The sequence below is a fragment of the Astatotilapia calliptera genome, chromosome 9 (assembly GCF_900246225.1).
Source record: "Astatotilapia calliptera chromosome 9, fAstCal1.2, whole genome shotgun sequence".
NCBI lineage: Eukaryota > Metazoa > Chordata > Actinopteri > Cichliformes > Cichlidae > Astatotilapia > Astatotilapia calliptera.
Window position 1 is genome coordinate 30,153,778 of NC_039310.1, and position 23,818 is coordinate 30,177,595.

The following is a 23,818-nucleotide window of genomic DNA, read 5'->3' on the forward strand; positions in this document are numbered from 1 at the left end:
GGGGGCGTCATAAATAATACCCCGATGCTATAAAAACAACTGCTTGTGTATTATTGGGCGGAGATCGATGCTGAGTGTGTGACAGTGTTCATCTCCCCACACGTGTGTTCATTAAAATCATCGTTTGACCTAACCCTCCTGGACCAGGAGGGTTGTTGTGATTTTGAATCCCTCCTGTATAGGGCTTTGGAGTTGACGTCACGCCGCAATGCATTGTGGGAGCGCAGCTCCATTTTGGGGGTCTACGATCCAAACAAACACACTGTATTGGAACGGCGACTACGACAAGAAACATGCTTAAAAGCAGCTCGAAAGAAAACGGACGGTATAGAGATCGATTGCGTCCAGAGGCGAAGCAGCGGTATTTGAAAAAAATAGAGTGCATCGCAAATCTGGACCCATACGACATACGGCAGTGGAGTAAAGACCCAGACGACTTACCGCCACTGTCCTACCCCGATATCTTCACCTATCTTGTTTGTGGAGTAAGTGCTTACACTGCGAACCAGTTTCGTAATTACAAGTCACTGGAGGCGCACATCCAATTTACAAATGGCTGGGTGCAAGATTTGGCTATTTTCAAGCCGCCAAACTCTGAGTACGTCGTCATTCATACCAAGGTAAGTCAGCTGGAGTGCATTGAGTGACATAGCCATTTTCCACCCCCCACCATAATTAATGTTAAATCTTTATCATTGAACTGTTAAAATATCGTTATCATATTATATGCCCATAATTGTAAAGTAGATGCAAATTAACACATTGATAATCGGGCAAATTATTAACGCCAATCAGTGTCCTCCCTGTCTCATTTCATTTATTGTCTTTACATCAACCTTGTCCTTGCATGTTACAGGTACTGCACTCCCAAAGATTGAATGAACCTGCATTACGACCATGGGTAATTGTAAGCACCACAGGGAAGGTCGAAACTGCACACTGCACCTGTATGGCCGGTGTTGCTGAGACCTGCACCCATGTCGCTGCACTTCTGTTTAAAGTGGAGGCAACAGTGAGGATACGTGGCACAAAGACAGTCACAGATGAACCAGCTTACTGGGTTTTGCCGGGGAACACAACCAAGATACAGCCAGAGGTTGGCCATAACATTGACTTTACATCTTCAGCAGCACAAAAAAAGACTCTTGATGAAAATATAAACGGACCGTCTGTGGTGAAAGGCAGAAGAAGCCGTCCTTCAAAAAGAAAGATTCCCTCTGCTACGTTTGAGGAGTTGTCACCAGTGTTAGACACACTTCAAAAACACAATAAAGCAGTGTGTTTGTCTGGATTGGAGAAATACTACACATCACACACTGTACAGTCATCCACATTACCACTGTCTCTGGCGTGTTTGCACAGCACAGGTGCACAGTCCCTTGGCCTTACCGAGCTACAACTGCACTGCGTAAAGTACATAAACACAGCTAAAGTAACTGAAGAACAGGCAGAAGCTATTGAGGTACGCACAAGACTGCAACACAAGAGCCCAGAATGGTATGTTTGGCGTGCTGGGAGGATCACAGCTTCAATGATGCACGCTGTTGTCAGGGAGTTTTTATTGTTTTATTTGCTTATGCTTCAAAAGTTATGTTATACATATTTCACCAGACACAGTTTTCTGTTAAAACAGGAAGCTGACCCTGTGACACTGACAAGAGACCAGCACAGAAATACATATCCGCAGAAGTTGACTTGCATTATATTATTCTTAGAAATTGACTTGCAACACACATACTCTGTGACACACACACACACACACAGCTTGCATGCAGACAGACATCAGGACCTACGTGACAGGAAATGTGATTATATTTGCATATTGACAATGTAACCTATAAAAATAAACGAATACTGCAGTTCGGGGTGATTGCTCTCTGAGCTTTTCACCCGTGCAGCACGTTAACTATCTCAAGTGTCTCATTGTTGTTTATTCACCTGACTGTTTGTTAACTGTAAATCTCTGACATTTAATTGGTCCTTCGAGCCGGAGACAGCTTCACGGGTCTGACTGTATATTTAACTCAATAAAATACATTGTAATCAAACCTTCTACAAAACGAAACTAAATGGTTTGCAGTCCCTCTGCAGTAACTATTTTAAGAGGAACCTTACAAACAGAACTGAACAATGAAATATAGTTGGCATGACGATCATGCCCAGATTGTATGAAATAAATAAAAGGAAATCATTCACATGAAAACCTTTTCTATAAAAAGAGAGATGCATAAGGTAGATTAAGGCTGTGTCATTGTTCAGCCAAGGAAAGTGTGTGTCAAGGTAAATGTCTCCAGCCTGGATGACGGGTGGGACTGCAGCCCACCCAGAGCCCTTGATGGATACAAAATAAAATATAAAAATAAAAATAATAATAAATTACTTGGTTCGACATGCAACAGAGAGAATGAATGTGAATGAAGGTTGGATCTGAGATGAGGCAAACAGAAGACCAGTCTAAAAAGTAGGCGGAGAAAAAGGAAATTTGTACAGATTGGATGAATTCTAAATCATCTGTTTGCTGAGTAAGATGATCCTAACTATTAAATTGGCTCAGTAGTAGTATAGTGATTTACACTGATAAAATGTTGTAATATACTGTTGTCATTATATTGAAAGAAAAAGATGATAATATTAATAAAAATATAATATTAATGACAAGAAGTATCCTAGTCACTATGATGTGAGATGGACAATTGTTATGATGTAGTCTGCATCAAGCTTAAGGCTTGCTCAAACTCAGTATAATGGCATATGAGATGAAGAAAATAAAGGAAATATCTAAACCAATTAGGTGCATAGAGGCACTTAACCTGCTTGACAACCTGTCATTTATCCTAGATAAATATTACTGAGATGTAGAGCACATTTATAATGATAATTAATAAGCCAAACCCTGTAGATAATAACTAAAGCTACAAGATTGAGAAGCTGATTTAAATATGTGGACACTACTAAGCTAATGAGCGAGTTAAACATTTTTATTTATTTGTTTTTAGAGCAGAAGCTGCACAGAGGACAGCACAGGGAGCAGTCTATCAATGAATAGGAAACACACATACACAAATTGTTACATGTGAAATTATTTTTGGAAAGAATCAGAAGTGGGATGGTTTTGAATTAAGAAATCAGTGAAATGATGCATGAATTAAACCTGATAATAACATACAGAGGCAATGAAGGAAGCAGCTTACACTCACTGAACATTAACATGCATAGGAAAAGAAATGAAGACCTGCTTACACTTATACACATAACATGAGTTGGTATTTCTGACCAGAGAGAGAGAGAGAGAGAGAGAGATGAAATAAGAAAACTTTAACTTCAAAGTTGAAAAATGTAAGATGAGTGAAATGTGCCAATTCTTTAAGAAACAAGAAATTATTTAAACATGCCTTAAGTGAAAATGTAATGTTGCATCTATAGAGAAGAAAAAGCGTGCAGTATTTTAACAATAGGCCTTTTAATAAAAACAACTGAAGCAACATGTAATACTCCGATTTTCCCAGTAAAAAAAAAAAAAGCAAACACGGGGAAATATCGGCTAGTACATGACCTTAGAGCAAAGAGGTCACGTACCTTGGCCACAGACTGACAGGACAAGGCAGACAGCGTTTAGACAGCAGAAAAGTAGCTGTACAATACGCTTCTAAGCCTGTCGCCAAACAACAAATGATGAGTTATTTAGGTCTTTGCAACTTTTGCAGATGTTGGATACCTGAATATGCACTGCTGGCCCAACCTTTGCAAAACTTGATCTATGGCAAACACTTAGTTCTGAAAGATGACATAAAATGGACACCAGAGGCAGATAAAGCATTTATTGACTTGAAACTTGCCCTGCAAACAAGCACAGTTTTAGCTTTGCCTGACTGTGACAAGCACTCTCCTTCCTGCGGAAGTAGATGGTGCCGAACACAGCTGTATGCTGAAGCTAACTGAAAAAAAATGAAACCCCAACCAGACATTTTTAGTACACTGCAGCCTACTGTTTTAGAAGCGAAACCTTTAGCTTCCTCTTTTTCAGCACAGAGTGCAGAACTAGCGGCTATCATACGTGCATGCTGCGCAAAGGTCAAGATATATATATAGTCACACTGACAGTCAATATGCGTTACACACCAAAAAAGATCATTCAGAAATTACTAAAGGCAATAACTTCGCAGGCCAAACCGCAAAGAAGGCCGCACAGCACCCAATATGAACTTTAATGTCTGAAACTTCACAGCTAATACCACTTGATGTACTTAGAGATGAATAGGAAGCCGCTCCTATAGCGGAGCGAAAGAAATGGCTAAAGTGTGGAGCACGGCTACAAAATTGCTACACAAGACAGCAGCATTAGTGACAAATAGCTTAAAGCATTTGTCAAGGGGTGGAATGATGAGTATCCTCCCCAAACACTTCTATACTCAAAATTTTGAAGCTTCAGCACAAGAGTTTATCAGAACATGCATGATTTGCCAGAAACATATTGCACAGGGAAACCTCAGGTCTAAAAGAGGCTTTTCCCCAACACCACCGCACCCATTTCACACAATCCACATGGATTTTATTGAACTGAACGAATGTCAAACATCAAAATACGCTCTAGTAATTGTGGATGTGTTCTCAAAATGGCCAGAAATCTATCCAGTAAAAAGAGCAGATGCAATGTCAGTAGCAAAATGTTTATGCAACCATTTTATTCCTACTCTGATAAAATCAGACAAAGGCCTGAGTGTTTGGGCCTGGTGAAGATGTGGATGCGACTAACCCAGGGTTTCGCAAAAGCTCACACCCTTTGAAATCGTTCATGGGAGGCAATTTCCGCTGCCTCTCACTAGTGAGCCTATTAATAAGTCTATAAGAGAAACCACCCTAGCAGAGTGGATGACTAAATTATTTGAGAATAAAGAGATTCTCTCCAGTGTTTTGCAGGTTGCAACCAGGTGATTGGATCCACCGAAGCCACTGCAAAAAAGTGAGTGACAACACAAGCATAGACGCCGGTTCCCCCAACTCCTAGGTGTTCCCTGGTGGAGGAAAGGGCTGTTTGGGTATATCCCGCCCTTTTGTCTTCTCGCCAGTGGTCTACTCACCTGGAGCCCGGGTGTGCCTGGTCATCATGAAGAACCTTGTCCTCATAGTGGCTGGCATTGCGCTCCTAGTGAGCCTACTGATACTCACCTGGAGAGACGAGGACCCACAGCACCACCTGCAGAAGAAATGGTCGTATGACAACTTACACCTAAAGGATATGGATAAAGAGCATAACCACCCCTGACTGAACAATGCCTGGAACCGGTACGTCTACAACCGAGTACATACAGAAGGCAACCACACTGGCTGCTACGTCTGTTCTCACCTCCCAACAACATTAATGCAAGCCACCCTGTATGGAAAATCACCCAGCCTTTTCGAAGCCCTATGTATATTCTACAAAGCCACCAGCGGAACATGTTCCCCCCGAAGACATCTTCGCCTTCAAGCTTGAGTTAAAAAGACAAGTCACAAAAATCGACCTGCGACGGTGTAATGGAACACTGATCAACTATAAACCTAATGAGCTACTCTTCTGTACACCAGAGATCTCAGACTTGGACTACAGCTGTGATGACCAATACTGGGTACACCTGAATGCGACCAATGACAAGGGAAAATCTTTCAACGTCAGGAGGGAACCAGGAATACAACATCCAATGTGTTTCACCTTCGCATACGGCAACAGAAAGCTGGGGATGAACCAGAACTGCTCCCAGACTTTCCGGATGCCGCAGGACAGAAAGGCACGGATAAGCTTCCTGAATGGCACATATTGGGTGCAGGGTACAGCTTGGGTATGTGGCTCAAAGACATACTTCACCATCCCACCCAACAGCACCGGACTCTGCGCCCCAATTTTAGTGTCAGACCACACATTCAGAATATTCCATCAGGACCCACCAAGACGCAAGAGGAGCACTGATGACGTGCAACCTCATGATCCAATCTGGGGCAGTGATGTGCCAGCGGAGTTCAAGTTGTGGACCACCGGACAGAAAGTCCTGCACTCACTTTTCCCATGGATCGGGAATGGAAAAAACATGCTAAGAATCGAGACTCTTGACTACAGATTTGGACTTTTCCTGAACAGCTCAACATGGATAAAACAAGGCTCAGAATGAGGATATCGACGCGATCAGACTAGTGGTCATGCAACACAGGGTCGCCCTGGACATGATTCTCGCTGAGAGAGGGGGCCTCTGTGTCTTATTCAACACCACTTGCTATTCCAGATAACGTGCATTCCTTGACCATGACCACCGCCCTGGAGAAGTTACGACAACTGAGTAATGCACAGCAACAAGACTATGTCATGAACACAGAGGACTGGCTGACCTGGCTACTGAGCGGCGGCTGGACGACCCTCGTGATCAAAGGACTTGTCTTGATAGGAGTTCTTCTTTTATTGCTTTGCATGTTCTCTACATGCATTCTACCCTGTATCAGATCAATGATTGACAAAATGGTACAGGCCACAGTGATCACCTATGTTGGACTGCCACAAGAAGATTTAGTATAGGAACACACACACTCACACATACTGAATGATGCTACAATTGAAAGTGTTGAAAGCAAGTGATTGTTGGCTGATAATAAAGTATGATTGAAGTGGTGAAATACGGTAACAACAGGAGGGAATGTCAGGGAGTTTTTATTGTTTTATTTGCTTATGCTTCAAAAGTTATGTTATACATATTTCACCAGACACAGTTTTCTTTTGAAACAGGAAGCTGACCCTGTGACACTGACAAGAGACCAGCACAGAAATACATATCCGCAGAAGTTGATTTGCATTATATTATTCTTAGGAATTGACTTGCAACACACATACTCTGTGACACACACACACACACAGCTTGCATGCAGACAGACATCAGGACCTACATGACAGGAAATGTGATTATATTTGCATATTGACAATGTAACCTATAAAAATAAACGAATACTGCAGTTCGGGGTGATTGCTCTCTGAGCTTTTCACCCGTGCAGCACGTTAACTATCTCAAGTGTCTCATTGTTGTTTATTCACCTGACTGTTTGTTAACTGTAAATCTCTGACAGCTGTGTTTGCCACCACTGTAGAAAAACCCGCCATTACTGTGGTTAATCGTGTTTGCTACCCTGTTAACTCTGTCTGTAATGTGCAAACAACTTGGGGACTGGAGCATGAACAGGATGCTCGACATGCCTACACCCAGACAATGTCAGCATGTCACAAAAACCTACAGGTCCGTATGTGTGGTTTTCTTGTTAACATGGCTTTTCCTGAAGTAGGAGCATCTCCTGATGGACTAACCACGTGTGAATGCTGTGGGAAGGGGTGCCTAGAAATTAAATGTCCATTTAAATACCGATGTGACAGCATTCAGCTGTCACATCGGTATTTAAGCTTAGGCGGCCGAGGACGGGGACCTTGCTGAGCTGCGTGCTCCACACACACACCCTGTGCCTCTTGCACAAGAGTACGCGGTAGGAAAACATTTCTCTAAGCGAAATGCAGCCCCGAATGGTCACAACGTTTTTTCTTCTGGTGTCTAGTTTTTTGTCAGAAGTGCATTGAAATATGTATAACTTGATTTCAAACGTGCAGCACTTACCATGTACCAATTGTCAAAGTGTGAAATAAAGAGTGCAAAGCAGTTATTTGTTATCTTGCTTTTATTATAACGTAATTTTAGTGAAACAAAGAGTTCAAAGTGATGATAAACTTTCGCTTATAGTATACAGGTACAGAAATGGTTACATAACGCAATGTCAATGTGTTCATACCGTCACACATACAAAAAATTAAAAAGGTTTTCCTGGTTTAAACAATTATTAATTAACAAGTACAAGTCTCATGTGTGCCTGGTTTCACTACCACACTGGGGCACATGTTAACCAAAACACAACACACCCTCACAATTTTATCAAGGAAGGTAACGTCTTCACCCTCACATGGAAGAAGAGAACGGATGGGCATGGTAGTATGTAGCATTTTGAATTTGTTGCGCAAACTGCCAATTACTCGTTCAACATGGATTCTTAGGTGTGCAATGGCTCGTGTATTTTCTATGTCCTTGGCATCTAGTTGACAGAAGCCCCTTGTAAATGCTGGGATCTTTACCTCCGCACACATCATTCCCACCGCATCTCTGATGTCAAAGCCTCTGTCAGCCAAAACTACATCCCCTGGTAACAGCTTGTTAAGTATGCCACATTGCTCTGTGATGTGTTTATCTGATGCACGGCCCCCCCACCCCTTAGAAATGAATGAAATTGCACCTTGTGGAGTAATCCCGATCAGATATTTCATGGTGTGTGTACCCTTGTAGTGTGAGTACGTTTGAGCACGAGCCTTTAAATTAGATGGTCGTTCTGTACGAATTTCAAAACAGTCTACAATGATGGCTACACGATTTCCAAAAGTGTCCGTAAATTGTGGTGGCATTGTTGCTTGCAAACAGTGCCTCTCTGGCCAGTGTACAAGTATTCCAAAGCGGGCATACAACACGTCAATTGTATCAGAAAAGACAGAAGAAAGAGTTTTGTGGGAGACTTTGAATAGATAACTAAGATGCTGGACAGGAAGATCAAGTCTAAGTCGCATAAGTGTGAGTAAAAGCATTTGGAAATGCGACAGTTTCTTTGATGCTGGTAGGAAAGCTTTTACATTCTCGAGCACGGACATAAAAATAGCAAAACAAGTAAAACCGGTGTAATATTTCACTTTTTCCGTGTCACCCTTTAAAAAGTTTTCATTCAGCTCTGTCTTGTCCAACTTTGATTTAAGCTTTCTGTTCTCCTCCAGCAGCCGGTTTATTTCTGCTCTGCTCTGTACACAGCGCACACAATCATTTGTCAGTTGTTGATCTTCTGTCTGTTTCTCTCTGATATCAATGTTTTCTGCATCTGCACCCGTTACCTCTGCTTCTACTTGTCCAGCACAAATTTGTCCCTCAGCCAAAATAACAAGGTTGTTATGGTGTTGCTCTTCTGTGGTGTCCATCTCTGGCTGCTCTTCTGTGGTAACTTCTGCTGAGGCTTCACCTTCACACTCTGCTGCTCCATTGTCAAAGCCTGTCCAATAAAAAGAGTGCAAATACACAAGAGAAGTTTTAAATGGTTTATACATTAAGGCCGTATGAATACTCAAAAATGTTTGTGTTAATTGACTAAGATCAACTTTTAAAATAAGAGACTGTGGCTGGGGGTGCGGTTGTCGTTTACCTCCAAATAGTACTTTATTTTGTTGACGTTGTGTTCGCCTCCTGTGACGGTCTGAATGTGATGTTCGGGTTTCGGAGTGCCCCATGTGTAGCGTTGGTATCCAGTCTGGATTTGTTTGATCCATTTCATAGGCAGGCTTCCCTACAGTTGTGCGAAACAATTAGCGAATCGTTACATAGCACATATGTCTGCAAAGTCACTCCATTCGATGTTTGATCGCTATTTCTATAACTTCCGAGACCACCAACGGTAATATTATTCAGCTATAAAGTGTGATGTGAACATATTTAGAACTTACCGGAATGAAAATGTCGTGAGCACACCCGCTGATATCTGGAGACGTAACAGAACTTGATATCAGCTCGTCTCACGGCTGCTATCCAGGCTGGACGCCTTCGTTTGGTAACATCCGATACATGAGCTCCTTCATGTTGCTTCCAGGTTGGGAAAGCATAAAAAGACAATCCAACCTTATTCCCGTGCCGGTCGTAAGATCGAACATTGCAGCCGAGCACACAGCAAGTACGAACCATGGCTATGCTATCGCTCCTAGCTTAGACCCCCAAAATGGCGAATCGGGCTAAAATCCTTTCCACGCCCACCCCCGTGACATCACGCTCCAAAGCCCTATCCCTCCTCAATATTTGAACCCTTAACAGTGGCCGAATACTTTTGCAAGCCACTGTAAAGGTTTATTTTGTCTAATCTAATCTAATAACTTTAATCTCAGCCAAACCGATTTACTCAGGAACAAATAAAACACTGGAAAAAGCCAAACAATAAAATGTTTAGGTTGTCTAAGTCACTTATATGTTACGTTTAACCTGAGTAGCGAAACTCCGCGGTGATCTGAACATGATGTGCCAGGAATTTGCTGTTCTCTGAGGCTCTAGTGACCCTCGAGCTCCCAGCGAGCTGTCGAGCTGGTGGGTAACAGACGTCACTGAAAACGTCGGAGCACTTTTGCAAATATGCGATATCTTAAACCGAGCAGATATTTGAAGTTTACACAGCTACATTCTCGCCTGAAAATATGTTAAAAGTTTATTTTGTGACCCAGAAAGAATAATAAGAGTAATATTAAAAACTTAGTAGTGGCCGCCATTGTTGGAAACTGGAACTGGCTGGGCCACGCTATGAATTCTGGGATATGGTGGGCCACAAAGGACACACCCGACGCATCCTTCAAATTCGGGGAAAAGGAGGACGCATTTTTCGGCTGCATTCGGAGGAGTCTACAAATTTGGACAGCCTTCATCACGTCGCTGTGACGTAATCGGTCTATAATTGCGTCCTCAGGAGGATGCAGCCCATGAATTTGGACACCCCCTATGTTTACTACTGCATAGACACATTGAATTTCCAACAGAAGGAAACGACATTTTGGACAATGTTTTCACCACCCACAGAGGAGATTACAAAGCCCCCCACCCACCCACTTTGGTGCCTCTGATCACATCACTGTTATGCTAATGCCAGCATACAGGCCCCTGGTCAAAGTCACTAAACCAGTTCGTAAGCAGGTACGTGTGTGGCCAGAAGGACCTGCAATACTGCTTTTCCACCACAGACTGGGAGATCCTTAAACAGGCCGCCGCACATGACAACACCACAGACCTGCAGGAATATACAGAAACTGTCATTGGCTACATCTCAAAAGGCATCGATGAGGTCATAGAGACCACTGTCCGGGCCAATCAGAAACCATGGCTCACAGGTGAGGTCTACAGGCTCCTGAGGGTGAGAAATGCAGCCTTGAAAGCTGGGGATGAGGTGAGCCTGACAACAGCAAGGGCAAACCTGTCACGTGCATGAGAGAGGTGGAAATGCAGTGCTCCAGGAGGATTTTGCAAAGCTTCAGTGACAGCAGAGACACTCAGAGGCTGTGGCAAGGGATACAGACCATCACAGACTACAAGCCCACTCCTCAGACCGCTGTCGGGTCCACCACATTACCGTAAGAGCTAAGTGAAATTTTCTCTCGCTTTGAGGCACAGAACGCCACCCCAGCACACAAGACTCCACCCCTCCAACGATCGGGTGGAGTCCCCAGACTATCCCCAGACAGTGTGTGGAGATCCCTTGCCAGGATCAACACACGCAAAGCCCCAGGTCCTGACAACATGCTTGTCAGGACCTGCTGCCCTCAGGAAGGAGACTGAAGAGCCTCCGGGCCAGAACCAGGAGACTGAGAGACAGTTTCATCCAGGCTGTCAGGATGCTGAATTCACTCCCTGCTCTCACACACCAACTCCAGACCTGCATTCATCTTTTCCCTCTGAACCCCCAAACATACAAACCGTGAGCCACCACCATTACCCTTTCACTGATTGCCCCACTCCACCATTTGACCCTTAGAACTGAAGAGGCTTCTCTCATAAGAGGTGAAACATCTTCAAGGAAACTTAAAGAAGTCCAGACGCTTTTCTTTCCAAGCTCCTTAGACTACGGTGACCTGGATGTCTGAGAACCTTCACAGACTGATTTTACAAGAACAACTTGTGTCAAAAATCCCTAGCAGTGCCTCTCTGTCACACACACAAATCACTACAGTTACAAATTTAATAACTTAAAAAACCTCAGAAAAACAGAACTGAGCAGAACAAACAAACAAACAAACAAACAAACAAACCAGAGACCAGGTAAGAACATTGTTGAGGTTTAAATGTATAATCTTAAATGCTTATATGCTGATTATATTGCTTTATAAGAAAGGCCCAACTCTGAGTACACTCTGTGCCGACAGGACTGAAAAGAAATTACATGCTTTTGCAGGCGAAAAGTGAAACTAAGCAGAGTGTTTGATCGAAACTTAAAGTGTGTGTGTGACGTCTATATAAATGACTAGGCTTCCTGTTTTGTGCTTCAGACCTGGGGTTGTGTGTTGTGTGTTCAGGTCTCCATATCCGGATATTAGGGGTGCAACAATTCTTGTATTGATATTGAACCGTTCGATACAGTGCTTTCGGTTTGGTACACATATGTATCGAACAATACAAAATTTTTAATTTATTTTATCAACTTTTCTTCTGACGATGCTGTCTGTGTTGAGCGCTCAGTGGATCTGCGCTCGACTACTCCGTCTAGGCTGCACTGTCGAGCGCAGATCCATTGAGCGCAGCGCAAGCTAGCAAGACAGCAGTTAAGCTCGTTGCAACATGACAAATTGAACCTCCCCCACCCTCATTCAGATCTGGCGTTTGGAACTATTTTGGTCTTCATGTGACGTATGACCCTGAAGGTAAGCGAGTCATGGATAAAAGTAAAACAGTATGTCGGATGTGCCATGCAATGCTCAATTACATTGGTGGGAACTACTGTGTTAGCGTAGTTAGCTCGTTAACGTGTTAACGCCGTCCAGCCCCATGCACGGGGCGATCCGCGGTAGCTCGTTAATGGAGATTTGCCGTGTTGTGGCGTTAACGTCATTTCAACGAGATTAACCTGAAAGCACTAGTGGGAACACAACGAATATGACTGCACATTTACACCGACATCATCCTAGTGCAAAGACAAGTGGAAGCAGACAAAAACAACAAGCACGCATGCTACTAACTTTACCCGAGTCATTTAGACAGCCGTTAGCACACGATTCTCCTTATGGGGACCTGATATGTTTAATATGCTGCTGAGAATATAGCCCAGAAGAAGCGGATAGTAGAGCTTTTATTTTGGAAAGAGCCATTTCTCTGTAATAAACTCTCTTTTCCAAAGATGAGGGATTCCTTGATCAGACAGATTTATTTTTTTATTACTTTGTTGTTTCAGCAACATTAAATTTAAAAGCTGTACTTTTGAGTTAAAATATATATTTATAATTTTAATAAATGACAAATTAAAAAAGCATGAACATTTTTTTGTATTGAAAAAATATCGAACCGTGACACCAAAGTATCGAACCGAACCGTGAATTTTGTGTATCGTTGCACCCCTACCGGATATGTAAAATAAAGATAATTTTTTAAAGTAAAAAGACCACTTTTGAGCCGTGTCTTTTTGGCTGTAAAGAATACCAAAAGAACCAGAATTTAACAACATTAAAACCGAACAATAAATGAGCAAAGTAGTGCATGATAAAAATAGATGAAAAATACAAAGTGCAATATAGAAACACTGGGTAAAAAGAAATGAACAATTAAAAAGGAGAATAAAAGATGTGAGCAGTAGTTAAACAGTAGAAATAAAAATATAATAAACAAATAAAAATAGATAATAAATGAAAGCCAGGTCAGAAAGGTGAGTTTGGCTTTAAAAGCATGAAAACACTTGGCTGAAGCTAAAGCCTAGCTAAAAGCCATTTGGCTGGTAGGTGGGTTTTAAAGGTAGAAAAGCCAAATGGCTGCTCTTGGGGCTCTAAGTGTTAAAAGCATGAAAACACACTGCTGTCTTCAGGAAGGCTGCTCCAGTAACAGAAAGTCACCTATATGTGAGTTTAGTTCTGACTTCAGGGACAAGTAAAAAAATAAAATAAAATAAAAACATCTGTCCAGACAACCTGACAGTCAAAAATATAAACTCAGGAACTTAAAAGGAAAACTGTGCTGACTTTGAACGTCCGCATCAAGATAAACAAAAAGTGTCAAAAAGTCTGTATCCTTACCTGAGAGTTTCAAGTTTACAGTCAGGACTCTTTAGTCCAACACACAGCAAATCCAATTCTGAATCCTGCAGCTCGTTTGTGCTCAGGTCCAGCTCTCTCAGATGATTGGATGGGGAGCTGAGAATTTCAGACAAAGCTTCAAAGCTTCTTTTTGAGAGTTCACAATATCTCAGCCTGAGGAAGAATAACAATGCAGACATATTATTTTCTTCATCTAGCATTATTAAACATATTTGTTCATAGATTCACTTACAGCACTTTCTTGGAGGCTTTGACCACTGGCAGCAGCTTCAAAAATGCCTTCTCTGAACCAGAGTATTTCTTCAGGTCGAACTCATCCAGATCTGATGACAGTAAGATGAAGACCAGGGCCGACCACTGAGCAGGGGACAGTTCATCTGTGGAGAGCCATCCTGATCTCAGGGACTGTTGGATCTCCTCCACTAGAGAACGATCATCCAGTTCATTCAGACAGTGGAACAGATTGATGCTTTTCTCTGCAGACAGTTTCCCACTGAGCTTCTTCTTGATGTACTGGACTGTTTCCTCATTGGTCTGTGAGCTACTTCCTGTCTGTGTCAGCATGCATAGGAGATCCTGATTGGCCTGCAGTGAAAGACCCAGGAGGAAGCGGAGGAACAAGTCCAGGTGTCCATTAGGACTCTTCAAGGCTTTGTCCACAGCACTCTGGTAGAAGTCATTTACAGTAAGTGTTTGCTGGAAAATTTTAGAGAGAGGAGATTGTTTCTTAAGCAGGTTGACTCCAGAGTTGATGAAGGTCAGATAGACATGAAGAGCAGCAAAGAACTCCTGAATGCTCAGATGGACAAAGCAGTAAACGACATCAGTGAACATGTGGCACTCATCAGCTTTAAAGATCTGTGTGAACACTCCTGAGTACACTGAGGCTGCTCTGATATCGATGCCACACTCTGTCAGGTCTGATTCATAGAAGATCAGGTTTCCTTTCTGCAGCTGATCAAAAGCCAGTTTTCCCAGAGACTCAATCATCTTCTTGCATGAATCTGTCTCAGCTCCTCCATCATACTTGATGTCCTTCGTTTTTAGGTGAAATAGCACAAGGCGTAGGTAGAGCTCTGTGAGAGTCTTAGGCAGATCTTCGCTCTCTTTGTTCTTCATGACAAACTCCAGAACTGTAGCAGTGATCCAGCAGAAGACTGGGATGTGGCACATGATGTGGAGGCTTCGTGATGTCTTGATGTGGGAGATGATGCTGCTGGCCTGCTCCTCATCTCTGAATCTCTTCCTGAAGTACTCCTCCTTCTGTGGGTCAGTGAACCCTCTGACCTCTGTCACCATGCCAACAATGTCAGGAGGGATCTGATTGGCTGCTGCAGGTCGTGTGGTTATCCAGAGGCGAGCAGAGGGAAGCAGTTTCCCCCTGATGAGGTTTATCAGCAGCACATCCACTGAGGTGGACTTTCTAGGGTCAGTTAGGATTGTTGTTTTGTGGAAGTCCAGAGGAAGTCGACACTCATCCAGACCATCAAAGATGAACACAACCTGGAAGTCTTCAAAGCTGCAGATTCCTGCTTCTTTGGTTTCAGTAAAGAAGTGATGAACAAGTCCCACCAAGCTGAACTTTTCCTCTTTCAGCACATTCAGCTCTCTGAAAGTGAATGGAAATATGAACTGGATGTCCTGGTTGGCTTTGTCTTCAGCCCAGTCCAGAGTGAACTTCTGTGTTAGGACAGTTTTCCCAATGCCAGCCACTCCCATTGTCAGCACTGTTCTGATTGGTTTATCTCTTCCAGGTGGGAGTTTAAAGATGTCTTCTTGTCTGATGGTTGTTTCTGGTCTGTCTGGTTTCCTGGATGCTGTTTCCATCTGTCTGACCTCATGTTCATCATTGACCTCTGCAGTCCCTCCCTCTGTGATGTAGAGCTCTGTGTAGATCTGATTCAGGAGGGTCGGGTTTCCTGTTGTAGAAATCCCCTCATGCACACACTGGAACTTCTGCTTCAGGTTTGACTTGAGCTTGAGCTGACACTCAGGGAGAATCTCTGCATGAAGATACAGCAAATGACACAAATGAGAAAACTGCATTCTGGTTACTGTGGTTATGTGTTCAGTTCACTGGACTCTTGGTGTCATGATCCGGGTGAGTCTGAGTAACTTTCCACAGCATCAGCTCTCCTCCCCTGGGTGGAGCCCTCCTCCCTGCTCCTCACCTGTTGCCAATTACTCCGGCAGTATTTATGAGCAGCACTCACAATGAACCTTCTCCAGATTGTCTGCTTACCACAGTCAGTTCTCTGCCTCACATTTTGTCTTGTGCTCCTCAGCTTGTTTCGCGTAACCCTCTTTTCCTGTTCCCTAGTCGGCACCTGGATATATCTTCCAACTCTCGCCATAAGTCACGCCTCAGGATTCTGGCCTGCCGCTGCTGGTAAAACTCACTCTTGCAAACTGCCCTCCTCACCTGCCTGCCTCCCTGTGCACCCACATCTCACTCTGTACCCAGATTTAATTCATCTCCTCCTCCAGCTGATCTCCACCTGCGGCCACGTAACACCTCTTAGTTTTTAAATCTTGGACCACTCTGATTATTATCTCCTTTGTTCCAGTGATCCTGGATCGTTTCTATCCGCCCGTTTCTGCCCCTGTTGTTCCTTTGACCTGCCTCAGCTTATGTTCTGGCCTCAGCTCTGCACTTCTCATAATACCTCGCTTGCTGTTGAATTTAGCCGTGATTCAGCTTTCTCCGTCAAGAAATCTAGTAAAATACATTTCTGTTAAAAGTCACTCAGCCTCTGGTTTTTGGTTCTGTGCTTGAGTCCTTTTCATGAGCCATTGAGCCCTGACACTTGGGTTATAACTGAGGGCAGGTTTTATAGAGACACATTTGATTTAATTATGTTTATTTATACAGCATCAAATCAATACTAGCAACATTTCACATATTACATAAACAACACTATGGAGCCAGTAATGAATAAATATGTAGAATAAATGAAAGAATTTCAATAATGAAATTTTTTTTTTTTATTCCTCCAAATAACAACAACAACAACAACAACAGTCACCCCAATGTGCTTTATATTGTAAGATAAAGAACCTACAGTAACACAACAGAAGAAACCCCAACTATCTTTTTGGGTCCTGAAAACTGAAGGCTCTGCCTCCCATTCTACTTTTAAATACTCTAGGAACAACAAGTAGGCCTGCAGAGCGAGAGCGAAGTGCTCTAATAGGGTGATATGGTACTACAAGGTCATTAAGATAAGATGGGGCCTGATTATTTAAGACCTTGTATGTGAGGAGCAGGATTTTGAATTCTGGATTTAACAGGAAGCCAAAACAGGAGAAATCTGCTCTCTCTTTCTAGTCCCTGTCAGGACTCTTGCTGCAGCATTTTGGATTAACTGATGTTAGGATGCCTGGGTCGTTGACCCAGAGGTTTTGAGTTTATTATATTATTTATACTTTCTAGTCTTTGGTTTCTTTGAGTTCTGTCTTATAGTTTATGTCTCTGTCTTCTCTAGCTGCTCTGTCTCCCCTGTCAGCTGTATCCCCTTGTCTAGTTCGCGTCTCTGTGTGTCCTTAGTGGCTATATGCCCGTGTCCAGTCAGTGTTTGTGTCTGCCCTGGTCCCACGTCTCTGTTCCCTCTGTTGCAGTGCGTGCGAGTCTGTGTCTTTGTTCAGTCTGTGTTATGTGTTTCCTGTTTTACTTTGAAAGTCCATGTCTGATGTTAATGTGTCTGGTTTTGCTTCCCCTTGTCTCGTTAGGCCTGATTTGCCCCAGCTGTGTTTCCCTCCTGTTACCCATTCCCTGATTGCTCCCTCTGTGTATTTAAGCCCTGTGTTTCTCTGTGTCCGTGTCACGATCTACCGTTTTCCTAGCTGTGTGTTCTGTCATTCCTCCAGTTTAAGTTTGTTTTGAGTTTTTTCAGTTATGTTATATTTTGAGTATTAAATTAAAGCCTTTTTTGAGTTCACGACTGTCTCCGGAGTCTGCACCTTGGGTCCTATTCCTGCCTGTGTCATCCAGGGAAGGACGGATGTTTTGCTGTGCTGTATTTTAATGTGAAGTGTACTTATTTATTTTTTATATTGCATGTATTGGTTATATTTTGTGCAGTGTTTTATTTAGTTTGCATGTTTTAGTTACCGTCAAATTGTCCTGGAGAGACTCCGCCCTTTCCCCCGTTTTTACTAATTGGACACACCTGAGAGGAAAGGCAAGGTAATTTACAGAGTGCTCAATGACACATAAGAGGGTTGGAGTTGGCGTTCGACAAGACACATGACCAGCGACTGGGGAGGCGCCACCACCAGCGACTAGGGACGCGCAGCGGGCAGTCAGACGGCAATAGCGACAAGAGCCAGCTTGTGCACTGCGGGAGAGCAGAAGCAGTGAGACAGCTGGTGCCGATTGCAGTTTTAAAGAAGCGGCGGGCGGAGTTGAGAGCTCTGCCCACCCGGGGTAAGTCTTTGACTTATCCCTTTTTATAAAGTAAAACTGTCGAAAGGAATAGTGACTGCCGCTCCCTCCCTTCCTTCAGTGCACCGGGACGTGGAATGCGGGGAGGAAGGCGAGGACTCCGCTGGGTTTCCCTCTTTTACTACTACGCTGGATTTCTTAGTTTTTTGTGACTTTTATGCCGTGGTGGATCCCACTGGACTTTTAATGTTGTGTTTTATTGATTTTTTTTTATTGTGTTATCCCTTGGCCAAGGTTGTTTTAATTCATTTTACATTTTTAACTATTTAAATATAATAAATTATATTTTTAATCTTACAGTTTAAATTGTGTGCTTTCCCTTGGCGGCTCCACTGCTCTGCCCGTTTTGAGAAAGGTTTCCTTCCTTTTAAAAAAACACAAACCACCTTGGAAATAAATCAGCCTTTCCGCTCTGTTACATAATTGGCGTTGTCGACATAGGATACGGAGCCAAGAGCAGTTGGGTTAGCCAGGGGAATAGCAAATATGAGGATGCCTGTATATCCCGGAGCCCCGTGGCTGCCGAAGTTTAAAGACTATCTGACTGGTGCACGATTCGTTGTGTATACTGATAATAACCCTGTGGCCCATTTACAGACTGCTCGCTTGGGCGCAGTAGAACAACGTTGGGTTGCCCAGCTGGCCTCTTTCGACTACAAGATCAAGTATCGTTCGGGTAAGAGCAATATTAATGCTGATGCCCTTTCTCGATTCCCCACTGTCCCAGCAGAGCACCTGGAGGGGGCTGGATCAGAGCGTGGAGTCACTTCAGCAGCCATTGAATTGACCTGTGAGGTAGAGGGGAGTGACTGGGCAGAAGCACAAGTTCACGATCCGGATATTCAAGTGGTAAAACAACTTCTGGAAGCTCAGGTCGCACCCACAAAGTCAGAACGTCAGGCATTGTCCTACAGCAGCAAAAAAGACTTTTTATTAAAGACGGGGTATTGTGCCGTAAAGTGTCGGACGAATATACCCAGGAGACTCGTCATCAAGTTGTGTGTCCTAGTTCCAGGTGCCATGAGGTGTGGCGGAAGATCCATGAGGCTGCTGCCCATGCGGGGGTAGATCGAACCCTCTCTCGGATACGGCAGCGGTTCTACTGGGTTAACATGGAAGCGCAGGTACGTCAGTTTCATCTGGGTTGTGTCCCCTGTAGTCTACAAAAGGAGAGAGTAGAACCTAGGGCTCCACTGCACCCTATTTCAGTCTCATACCCTTTGGAGGTTGTAGGCATGGATTTTCTGTCCTTAGGCCGACCAACTGACACTTATCAAAACATACTTGTGGTGACTGATCTGTTTACGCGGTTCGCTTGGGCTATCCCTACAATAAACCAAACAGCAGAGACTACAGTAAAGGCTTTATGGAAGTATGTGATACAGCCGTTTGGTTGCCCAGGCCGACTCCACTCCGACCGTGGGTCTAATTTTGAATCTGCATTAATGAAACAACTCTGTGATACCTATGGTATAACTAAAAGCCGCACAACACCTTACCACCCTGCGGGGAATGGTAGTGTAGAACGTTTCAATCAGACCGAAGCATGTTCAATAGACCCTATTGAACATGCTTCGCTCACTAGAATCAGTTAGGCAGAGCCAGTGGGTAGGAAATCTGCCGGAACTTGTTCACGCTTATAATAACACTATCCATAGTTCCACCGGTTACGCACCTGCCTACTTGATGTTTGGTCGGCATTTGCATCTGCCTGTGGATGTGGTGTTAGGTGTGGGTCCCCAACAGGCGAGGCAGGGTTTGAGTGAGTGGGTGTGTTCCCATCATCAGAAACTCTCCCTAGCTTATCGATTGGCTGGGCAGAAGATGTGTAGTGCAGCCTCCCAACACAAAAGCCAGTATGAGAAAAGGGGCTGTACCCTTCCATTGTTGCCTGGGGAGAGAGTCTGGGTACGTGACCGAAACAGACAGGGCAAAGGAAAACTGTGTTCCTGGTGGTCTCCTGAGCCGTATGTGGTGTTGGAACAGGTGGGAGATACGGGCTTAGTGTATAAGGTCAAACCAGAAAAGGGGGGTAATATACAAACTTTACATAGGAATGCCTTAAAAGTGTGCCTTGCTCCTCAAACAGACTTTACCCCTCCTACGGAGGAGCCGACCACAGGCCCTTCGGATTTCCCAGCGCCAGTGTTTTATGGGTTTTTACCCCTTACTGACTGTGTGTCACCTCACCAGAGTGATTCAGGTATGTCCCTTAGACGCTCCATTAGGACCACGCGTGGGATTCCACTAGAGCGTTATAGAGAGGTAGAGCATTAGCAGGGACTGCTAATATTTCAGTGTGGGGGGATGTCATCCAGGGAAGGACGGATGTTTTGCTGTGCTGTATTTTAATGTGAAGTGTACTTATTTATTTTTTATATTGCATGTATTGGTTATATTTTGTGCAGTGTTTTATTTAGTTTGCATGTTTTAGTTACCGTCAAATTGTCCTGGAGAGACTCCGCCCTTTCCCCTGTTTTTACTAATTGGACACACCTGAGAGGAAAGGCAAGGTAATTTACAGAGTGCTCAATGACACATAAGAGGGTTGGAGTTGGCGTTCGACAAGACACATGACCAGCGACTGGGGACGCGCCACCACCAGCGACTAGGGACGCGCAGCGGGCAGTCAGACGGCAATAGCGACAAGAGCCAGCTTGTGCACTGCGGGAGAGCAGAAGCAGTGAGACAGCTGGTGCCGATTGCAGTTTTAAAGAAGCGGCGGGCGGAGTTGAGAGCTCTGCCCACCCGGGGTAAGTCTTTGACTTATCCCTTTTTATAAAGTAAAACTGTCGAAAGGAATAGTGACTGCCGCTCCCTCCCTTCCTTCAGTGCACCGGGACGTGGAATGCGGGGAGGAAGGCGAGGACTCCGCTGGGTTTCCCTCTTTTACTACTACGCTGGATTTCTTAGTTTTTTGTGACTTTTATGCCGTGGTGGATCCCACTGGACTTTTAATGTTGTGTTTTATTGATTTTTTTTATTGTGTTATCCCTTGGCCAAGGTTGTTTTAATTCATTTTACATTTTTAACTATTTAAATATAATAAATTATATTTTTAATCTTACAGTTTAAATTGTGTGCTTTCCCTTGGCGGCTCCACTGCTCTGCCCATTTTGAGAAAGGTTTCCTTCCTTTTAAAAAAACACAAACCACCTTGGAAATAAATCAGCCTTTCCGCTCCGTTACACCTGCACACAGCCACACCTAACAGAAGATCGCGACCAGAACATGGACCCAGCAGACTCTTCAGCTTTTGGATTCGACGCTGAGATGGAGCGGTTGATTAAGCTCCTTGACCGCATTGCTCAGGCCAATGATTTCAGGACCATGGCAGTTGGGCTAAGCGCTGTAGATGCCATCATTCGGAGCAACCCTCGGCTTAATCAGCTTTCTATGGACACTGTGCTGGGCAGCTCCGTAGCTGCCTGGAGGGAGCAAGTCAGGGCTGGCGAGCTCTCTATCTCCACCTCCACTTCTTTACCACCGCCCCAGAACGACACACACTCACCACCTGCCTCACCACAGACTGCCTCTCCTTCCTCACACCAGCCGGGACCTTGTTCGCCTGCCTTTTTCCTCGCGGCTATGTGGTCGGAGGATGAGGAGGAGGTCTCCATTTCTCCACCGGTTCCTGTTCCCTCATCTAGAAGGAAGCGACGCCACCGTCACTCCTCTCCTCGGTCATCCGTTCAGCCACCTGTCTCCGCTGGAGGGTCCGAGGGGCCCGTTCAGCTTCCTGCCTCTGCTGGGGGGCCCGAGGAGCCCGTTCAGCCTCACGCCTCGTCAGCTGAGGGCCCGAGGAGCCCGTTCAGCCTCACGCCTCGTCAGCTGGAAGGCCCGAGGAGCCCGTTCAGTCTCACGCCACGTCAGCTGGAGGGCCCGAGGAGCCCGTTCTGCTGGAGGGTCCGAGGGGCCCGTTCAGCCCCCTATCTCCGCTGGAGGGTCCGAGGGGCCCGTTCAGCCCCCTATCTCCGCTGGAGGATCCGAGGGGCCCGTTCAGCCTCTTGCCTCGTCAGCTGGGGGTCCGGGAGGACCCAGCTAGCACGTCCCAGTGTCTGCTGATGGTTCTGGCGAGGCCGTTCAGCCACCACCGGCTCCACCGCCTGGTCCGGCCTCCGAGTCTGCAGTTCCGTCTGGTCCTGCATCTGCAGTTCCGCCTGGTCCGGCCCCCGAGTCTGCAGTTCCGCCTGGTCCGGCCCCCGAGTCTGCAGCTCCACCTGGTCCGGCCTCAGCCTCTGCAGCTCTGCCTGATCCGACCTCAGCCTCTGCAGCTCAGCCTGGTCCGGCCTCCGAGTGTTCAGCTTCGTCTGCTCCTGAGGTCTCCATGCTGTCTGTTCCTGCACGTCCTGCACATCTTGTCCGGCCTGCACGTCCTGCACATCTTGTCCGGCCTGCACGTCCTGCACATCTTGTCCGGCCTGCTCGTCCTGCACGTCCTGTCCGGCCGATGACTGGACGTCATTGCCGTCATGGACGGCCCCCTGAACTACGTCGCCGTTGGTGCCTCCCGCCCGGCCGGCCTCCTGATCTGCTCGGTCGCCGTCGGTGCCTCCCGCCTGGCCGGCCTCCTGACCTGTTTTCTGGGCTATTGGACCATCAGCCTCCGGGCCGCCCCCCTGACCTGCCCGGGTTTGGACTGTTGTGCCGTTAGCCTCCGGGCCGGCCCCCCTGAACTTTTTTGAGACTATTGCCTGGGCCTCTGCGCCTTTCGTGAGCTCTTTTGTTTGTTTGCTTTTGGACTATGCCTGGGCCTTGGTGCTGTTGTTTTGGACTTTGTTCCTGTGTTTTTGTTCTGTTGCTTTCCAGGCTCCGTTGTTTGTTCTTTTTTTTGTTTCTGGCCCCTTGTTTGGTTTGTTTCGAGCCCTCCATCCTGTTTCCCCCGCCGCCCACCCTGGTTGGGTTGTTTTTGGGTTTTTTTATTTTGATGTTTTGGTTTGGGCTGTCTGGAAGCCAGCCCTTAAGGGGGGGTACTGTTAGGATGCCTGGGTCGTTGACCCAGAGGTTTTGAGTTTATTATATTATTTATACTTTCTAGTCTTTGGTTTCTTTGAGTTCTGTCTTATAGTTTATGTCTCTGTCTTCTCTAGCTGCTCTGTCTCCCCTGTCGGCTGTATCCCCTTGTCTAGTTCGCGTCTCTGTGTGTCCTTAGTGGCTATATCCCCGTGTCCAGTCAGTGTTTGTGTCTGCCCTGGTCCCACGTCTCTGTTCCCTCTGTTGCAGTGCGTGCGAGTCTGTGTCTTTGTTCAGTCTGTGTTATGTGTTTCCTGTTTTACTTTGAAAGTCCATGTCTGATGTTAATGTGTCTGGTTTTGCTTCCCCTTGTCTCGTTAGGCCTGATTTGCCCCAGCTGTGTTTCCCTCCTGTTACCCATTCCCTGATTGCTCCCTCTGTGTATTTAAGCCCTGTGTTTCTCTGTGTCCGTGTCACGATCTACCGTTTTCCTAGCTGTGTGTTCTGTCATTCCTCCAGTTTAAGTTTGTTTTGAGTTTTTTCAGTTATGTTATATTTTGAGTATTAAA

The 23,818-nt window shown here is 45.0% G+C and overlaps 2 protein-coding genes across 2 annotated transcripts in view; one reads left to right on the forward strand and one right to left on the reverse strand.

Annotated features, from left to right (window-relative positions):
* Window positions 1-224: 224 nt before the first annotated feature.
* LOC113028829 (uncharacterized) lies at window positions 225-6,143 on the forward strand. Its single transcript, XM_026179275.1, has 4 exons — window positions 225-620; window positions 857-1,546; window positions 5,006-5,146; window positions 5,424-6,143. Exons 1-4 carry the CDS (start codon window positions 294-296, stop codon window positions 6,141-6,143), a joined length of 1,878 nt encoding a protein of 625 aa, XP_026035060.1. The 5' UTR covers window positions 225-293.
* Window positions 6,144-13,819: 7,676 nt separating this feature from the next.
* Window positions 13,820-23,818, reverse strand: part of LOC113029526 (protein NLRC3-like) — a 41,301-nt gene continuing 31,302 nt past the window's right edge. The window contains exons 3-4 of the mRNA XM_026180413.1: window positions 14,085-15,855; window positions 13,820-14,005 (exon numbers count right to left, since the gene is read on the reverse strand). Coding sequence (XP_026036198.1) covers window positions 13,828-14,005; window positions 14,085-15,855 — 1,949 coding nt within the window. The 3' untranslated portion in view covers window positions 13,820-13,827. The remainder of the gene's footprint in view (window positions 14,006-14,084; window positions 15,856-23,818) is intronic.

Coding starts and splice junctions, on each gene's coding strand:
- LOC113028829 (XM_026179275.1), top strand. CDS start 294: ATGCTTAAAAGCAGCTCGAAAGAAAACGGACGGTATAGAGATCGATTG. Junction 1,547..5,005: donor CTTCAATGATGCACGCTGTT/GTCAGGGAGTTT, acceptor CCCAACTCCTAG/GTGTTCCCTGGTGGAGGAAA. Junction 5,147..5,423: donor TGGCTGGCATTGCGCTCCTA/GTGAGCCTACTG, acceptor TATTCTACAAAG/CCACCAGCGGAACATGTTCC.